Source organism: Centropristis striata, chromosome 24 (genome assembly GCF_030273125.1).
Source record: "Centropristis striata isolate RG_2023a ecotype Rhode Island chromosome 24, C.striata_1.0, whole genome shotgun sequence".
Lineage (NCBI taxonomy): Eukaryota > Metazoa > Chordata > Actinopteri > Perciformes > Serranidae > Centropristis > Centropristis striata.
In genome coordinates, this window is record NC_081540.1 from 13130568 (window position 1) to 13137529 (window position 6962).

General features: G+C 38.6%; 1 protein-coding gene across 1 annotated transcript; it reads left to right on the top strand.

The window, feature by feature from the left end:
* The first annotated feature begins 600 nt into the window (after positions 1-600).
* LOC131963150 (ADP-ribosylation factor-like protein 4C) lies at positions 601-3865 on the top strand. The gene has a single exon (XM_059328304.1). The coding sequence runs from the start codon at positions 1102-1104 to the stop codon at positions 1684-1686; it is 585 nt and encodes a 194-aa protein (XP_059184287.1). The 5' UTR covers positions 601-1101; the 3' UTR covers positions 1687-3865.
* The last annotated feature ends 3097 nt before the right edge of the window (positions 3866-6962 follow it).

The window sequence follows — 6962 nt, forward strand, 5'->3', positions numbered from 1 at the left end:
CAAAATTATTTCTTTTTCTTTTCCATGCACCCATGGGGTCCTATATGGGTTTCTGTAACAGCCACACTTTTTTCAGAGCAGCTTACTGTTAAGTATTAAGGAAACGTAGTTGCCATATTTCACCACGAGGTGTCAGAGTTTGAGGAGCTCAGACAGCTCAGTGCGCAGAGGAAACACTGAAGCCAAAACATGAGTGATTATTATTCAAAATAAAACCCTCTAAGACCTTACTGGGGTGCATTAGATAACTATTTATAAATTATTACTTTGCTTGTTTTGTTTTAATTAATAACAACACAAAGCCTCAGCATGGAGAACCCAACACAGCCAAGATCAGACAGAATAAATAAAAATAACAAAATAAAATAGGATATGATTGGCTTATCCTTATAAATACAACCAAATTGAGTAAACATTAAAATAGACTGAGGTAGATAAATGTAACGGTTCTGTCATGGCATATTTTGTAAATTTGCCAGATGTCGACTCACTGTTAGAAGTCCGCACACAAAGTCCAGTCAGAAAAAGGCTTTTATTTTTGAGGCGTCATTGCTTAACAGGAAGTTCTCTATTTTAATCTTCTGCTTGAGCTTGACGCATTTTTTCATGGTAACATTTAGAGGCTGGTCCACGCGTCACACACCATCACTTGTGTGTGCGTTACTACATGGAGACAGCTGCTACGCACTTGGAGACACACAGACAGATGCAGAGACATGATATGACATTTGGACACGCGTAATTTGCGCATTTGGAAAGCGGTGCGCGCGGCGAATGCACCGCTGTGTGTGTGTGTGTGTGTGTGTGATGATTTGACTGTTTCTGCACGCCTGGTGATGCTGGAGTGAGTCCAAGGATGCTGCGGCTTGTCTGGCTGCCGGAGTGCCGCCGCGCAACGAAGGGCTGCGCCCTCCAAAACTGCTGAACAGGGGAGGCGCGGATCAGGCGTTTGTGCGCGTTTGCCGACCTTCTGATCTGACTGTCACCGGGGGAATAACCAGCTATGGATCACGCCTGGGACATTTAAGCATCTCCTGCGGTAATATCGCTCTCTGCTGGGACTGTGGGAGCGCAGACTGTTCCTCCTTCCCAGGCTGCAACATGGGGAACAGTTTTTCCAATTTGGGTGCCTTCCAGTCTTTGCACATAGTCATGCTCGGCTTGGACTCTGCGGGTAAAACCACCGTGCTGTACCGGCTGAAATTTAACGAGTTCGTCAACACGGTGCCCACCATAGGCTTCAACACGGAGAGGATCCGGCTGGGCGGAGCGGGGGCCTCGAGGGGCATCAGCTGCCACTTCTGGGACGTCGGGGGCCAGGAGAAGCTGAGGCCCCTGTGGAAGCCCTACAGCCGCTGCACGGACGGCATCGTGTACGTGGTGGACTCCGTGGACGCCGAGAGGCTGGAGGAGGCCCGGACCGAGCTGCACAAGATCACCCGGTTCTCGGAGAACCAGGGGACCCCGCTGCTGGTCATCGCCAACAAGCAGGACCTGCCCCGCGCGCTGGATGTCGGGGAGATCGAGAGGCAGCTGGCTCTGGCGGAGCTGAGCCCCTCCACCCCGTACCACGTCCAGCCGGCCTGCGCCATCATAGGAGAGGGGCTGGATGAGGGCATGGACAAGCTGTACGAGATGATAGTGAAGAGGAGGAAGTCACTGAAGCAGAAGAAGAAGAGGCAGTGATGGCATCCTGAGAAATATAGAACTTTGCACCATAATATCATCATTGATCACCGATGAAACCATAACAAGTCTCCATATATGACATACATATATTAATAGTGATGCTACATGAGCTTAAAAAATACCAATACTGTCTCTCTAAACTCATTAGGATCTATATGATTGTATATGAATGTTAGAGGGACATAATGAAGGAAAAGTTGTCTAAACTACCAACATTTTAATTTGCAGAGAATATTATATAGTATATGAATGATATTAACTCACAAAACAATCATAATAATCTTACATTTCTGGGAAAATGTATTGATGCTTTGCCTTGTTCAACTGTTTTAACCCTCTTAACAGGCAGACTGTCTCCATAAACTCTCTGAGTGAGGACGGTTTCATTATAGCGGAGATATTTTATATGGATCCTCTGGCAGAGCGCCCTGTTGCTGCCGTGTTGTGCTGTGCACAGATGTGAGACTGTTGTAAATGTGGTTAGGGATGCACTGATGCTGTGAGGTGGTGTTACACCAAAGATGATTCCCCTGAGAAGACTAAATCTCTTCCATCCTCCATTGTTCTGTTCTGGCTGGGTCTCTTTGTTAAGGCTCTGGAGGGTGCTCAGTCTAAATAGCAGTTAACTAATAAGGTCACTGAGGTCTCAGCATTGTAGGAACAATTCTTCCTACTTTTGTAGCATGGTTAAAAATAATTGTCCTAAAAGGGCTCCGTGCTGCTCACAGGTTAATTTAGACAGTAATAAGCTCAATTTTTGGAAAACAGAAATGGTAATGTGTTGCATTTGATGCAGTTATGTGTGACAGTGGTTTAACATTATGAAAATTACTTATTGACCCCATGCTCATTTTGCACTTTGAGATATTTTCTCTTGCCCAGAGAAACCTCCTGTGATTATATCTCCTCTGGAAGCCATATTGGAGGTCTTTGAGCTCTGTGTCCACAGTAGATGTCTGTCGGATTTTGACTGTTCTCCTTGGATCTGCAACAAGCTTTTAATCGTGTACATGTAGCTTTCTGTTTTTAGCCTGGGTGCAGCATCACCAGGTTTCCTCTCAGTAACATGTTAAACAAGTTGCCAGTAGACACCATGTTTTAGTTTAGCTGCAAAAAGTGCATTCGCTAAAGAAAATTAGAGCTCAGTAATCTCCAGCTGCATTTGCTGCCAAATACTTGTAGAGAACAATTTTGTTATAAGAAAATGCTAGATTCGTTGCTCTTTCTTTGAGATATAGAGATATCTGAAAACAGAAATGTAGCTTTGCACCAGCTTCCCTTTGGAATTGGATCCACAAATGGAGGCGTAGAGACTGGTCCACCCTCAAAAACGCCCCCATAGGTCGTTTGTGCAGGCAGCAAAATACGACCCATATTTACATTTTAGACTGCCCTCTAGTGGGCAAAATAATAATGAATGACAGCGAGTTTAAATGGCGTAATTTATGTTGATGTGGTGGATGTGTCGAACAGAAATCTGACTATTATCCAGAAGAATAGGGTAAAAACTAAACTAAATGATGTGATTTAAACTTCCGTGCTTTACATTTTTGCATCACGTTTTTATGTAGCTATGTTACTTCCTGTAGTCACGTCACCCTCGTAACTACTTTCTGCATTTACATACATTTATTTACCTTTTAAACTGTCTTCTAAGCAGGAACTTTATTGCCCTCAACCTAGTTCAGTTGTTTTGTTGCTTAAATTCATCCAAACTGCAGCTTTTTTTTTTTACAATCTCGAACCATACGTGTATGTATAATGACGTTTGCGCTCCACTCTGTACCGCGAACCGTGAAACCCTCATGTGTGACGTTATGGTTGGTTCTGACAAACAAACTGTTCTGTCGTTTAGGCTGGAGATCTTGTAGCTTAAGTACAGTGGTTGAAGAGGCCAAACCTGCTACAACTCCGATTCCAAAGAAGCTGGGATGCTGTTTGAAACATAATTAATAATAGAATTAATACATTTCAGGATAAGTGTATATATTTACAAAAAAATTGCACTGTCTTTGCACTGTAGTCATTCACTACTCTCACTCAATCATTGCATTCATTTTTTTGGAATTGGGGTTGTAAAACGCATACGGTTACCAAACAAATGAGGATAATGGTTCAAACTACCATCATGCATTGAAAGTTTTTCCCAACAACTTATAACAAAACCCTACAGTCATGGAAAAAAATATTAGACCATTGTTTTCTTCAATTTCTTGTTCATTCTAATGCCTGGTACAACTGAAGGTACATTTGTTTGGAAAAATATAATGATAACAACAAAAATATCTCATAAGAGTTTAACTTAAGAGCTGATTTCTAGACATTTTTCATGGTTTTCTTAATAATAACTAAAATCATTATCAAGAAAACCATGGAAAATGTCTAGATATCAGCTATTTTTGCTGTTATCATTATATTTGTCCAACAAATGTACCTTTAGTTGTACCACACTGAAAAAAGAAAATAGTTGAACCAACTTAATTGAATTGTTTCATTTGGTAACACCTAAATGAATTAAGTTCTTTCAAATTAATTTAAAATCAATTGTGTTAATCTAACTTATTAAATTAATTTGAAAGAACTTAATTCATTTAGGTGTTACCAAATGAAACAATTCTATTAAGTTGGTTCTTTTTTCAGTGCAGGCATTAAAATGAACAAGAAATTGAAGAAAACAATGGTCTAATAATTTTTTCCATGACTGTATATTGTCCTGATTGGGGCCCAAGATTTTTTACAAAATCTGATTCTGTTTCATTGAAACCCTAAACAAGTCATCATCTGTTCCTCAGAGTTGTTGAGGAACGTTCTGAGTGCATCCCACATGGTGTCGACCTGCTGGCAGTGACGAGGAGTAAAATGTCTTCCTGTAACGATGATGTAGAGAAACAAACCAACGGGCTGGAACCTGTTCTGCTGCTCTTAAAGGGACTTTTCCTCTTATTGAATGATATTTAATGGTGAAGTTGAATGATAAACCAAAATGTGCTGTGTGAGGGAGGTTTTTCCACCCCAGATAACCCTGATAATGTTGTCCCGCCCACATGATTGACAGCTTGCTGAATAGTTCTTGAAAAGTCACAGAAATGAGCATTTTGTCTTAAGTGACAGGACTGTTGAATGTCTCACATGGACTGTTGTCTAATGCCGCGTTCACGTCAGAACAGAAGAAGAAACAGGGTGAGGTCTACAATAAAAACTTTATGGATTTTAAATGATAAACTGCAGCATGTTCCTCTTTTGTTTAGTTGTGTTTCCAGGTTAACTTGATCAGTTAATATCTTGAATGCTCCAAAAAATACCATAAATTACCAAAAGGAGGCAGACACAATTTTTTTTTCGCAGTTGGACGTGAACGTGGCATCATCTTTCTGCAGTAATCAGTCGAGCTGTGTTGAACATTGCATGACAGCCATGACTTCAGACAATGTAAATTATACAGCCAACATACAGCAAGACCAAACAATGTGTTACATGCCAAAATGGGAAGAAAGTATTTTTGGGATTAAACTCTTTGTAATTGAACTTGTGTGTTGTCTGGCTCGTATTTGGTTTCTAAAGCTTCAATCGGGACGGGAAATTCCCAGCAGCTCTAAGTGCCACTTATACAGTAAGTGATTATTAAAATGATCTACGTTATTACTCACAATATAAAGTACATTCTTTAAATTGCATGACATACTTTACAAACCTGCTGAAACTTGTTGGCCGCCATTGAAAATTTGGAAAAAATTCACTGCCTTTAAAATAACCAGCCAGTGTTGTCTCTGTATTTATATCTTACCAACAGGGAGTTATCTGGATGACATTTAAAATAACTTAACTAAGTTTTATATATGTTTGTCTGTAGCTGGGTTAATTAATATTAATTTAATAATTCTTTACTTAGCCATTAAGGTTTGGGTTGCCAGGTTTAAGATCAATAACACTTATTATGATTAATTACTTTTATTTATTTGTTTTATTTTTTTTATTTATTAATGACATATAAGACATATCATGGTGGAGATGCTTATGATGATTATACATTAATTATTATTATTGTTGTATTATACTTAATAATAAATATTTATTATGTAAATTAGTATCCATATAAAAAACAACAGTAAAGACAAAAAAACATAAAAATAAATAAATAAATAAGATGATACTAATAATTAGAGGAGTTGGAAAAGAATAAAAACGGGAATAAATATTATTATTTTAAAATAATAATAAGTGTCTAGGCCTCAGGTATCACTCGTATTAACGGCAACTATTGTTCATTAAACCTATCAATTTTTAACTGTAATCAAAAGCAGAATACTTGAGTACCATAATCAAATCTCTATGGGTTATACTCCAAATTTATAATTAGTTAAAAAATCAGTGAAAGAAAAATTACATTCGATATAAAATATTTTTTTTATATAGAATCATTTGTAATTTATCATTGTGTCACCACATTTTTATACATAACAGATACATAACTTCTCAATTTGACAGGAACTATGCAAAGGAAAACAAGATTTAAAAAAGAAAGATACTATTTCCAGCAACACAAACTACATGCAAAGTACATGTTTTCCTCCTTGTTGTTCTCAGTCTTGTGCCAAATTTACCTTTCTGCAGTCATTGTGTTTACAGCTCAACGCTCTCACATCTTATTATTATGGTTTGTGTAACTCAAAGCTGCTGTCATGTCAAAGTATAATCACTGATGGGGAAAATGTTTTGTTCCTGCTGTTATTTACTTGTTTGGTGTAATTGTAGCATGTACTTTGTGTTCCTGAAATGGGACGCTTTTTATCTCTGCTCTGGGATCAAACTGTCTGGAAGTGAAAGGGTGAGCCTGTTCACCCAGTTATCTGAATGTCTGAAGCTTATAGATAACACATCACATGTTTGGGGATCAAGTCTCTGTAAACACAGATAAATAAACGTTGACTGGATCTCAGAGGACTCAAGAAATGTCTCAGAAGACAACAGAAACAATACAGTCCGTTTGACTCAGTGGTGAAAGAAATAATCTGTTACTTAAGATAAAGTAGTAATATATTTACTTTAAAAAAGTAGTAAGAAAACAAGCTGGACCAGTCACTCTTACAGAGGGTGGAAGGAGAGGTGAATGGGTCAAACAAACCAGGATTTTAGTGAAAGCAAAAGTCAACAATGTTATTTGAAGTAACGTCACTTAACTTGTGTCACGTTTTTACGTGACCAACATGACTATACTGAATAAAATTATAAACGCCCTATGTCACATATTGATGCCACATGGAGTTAACTCTATG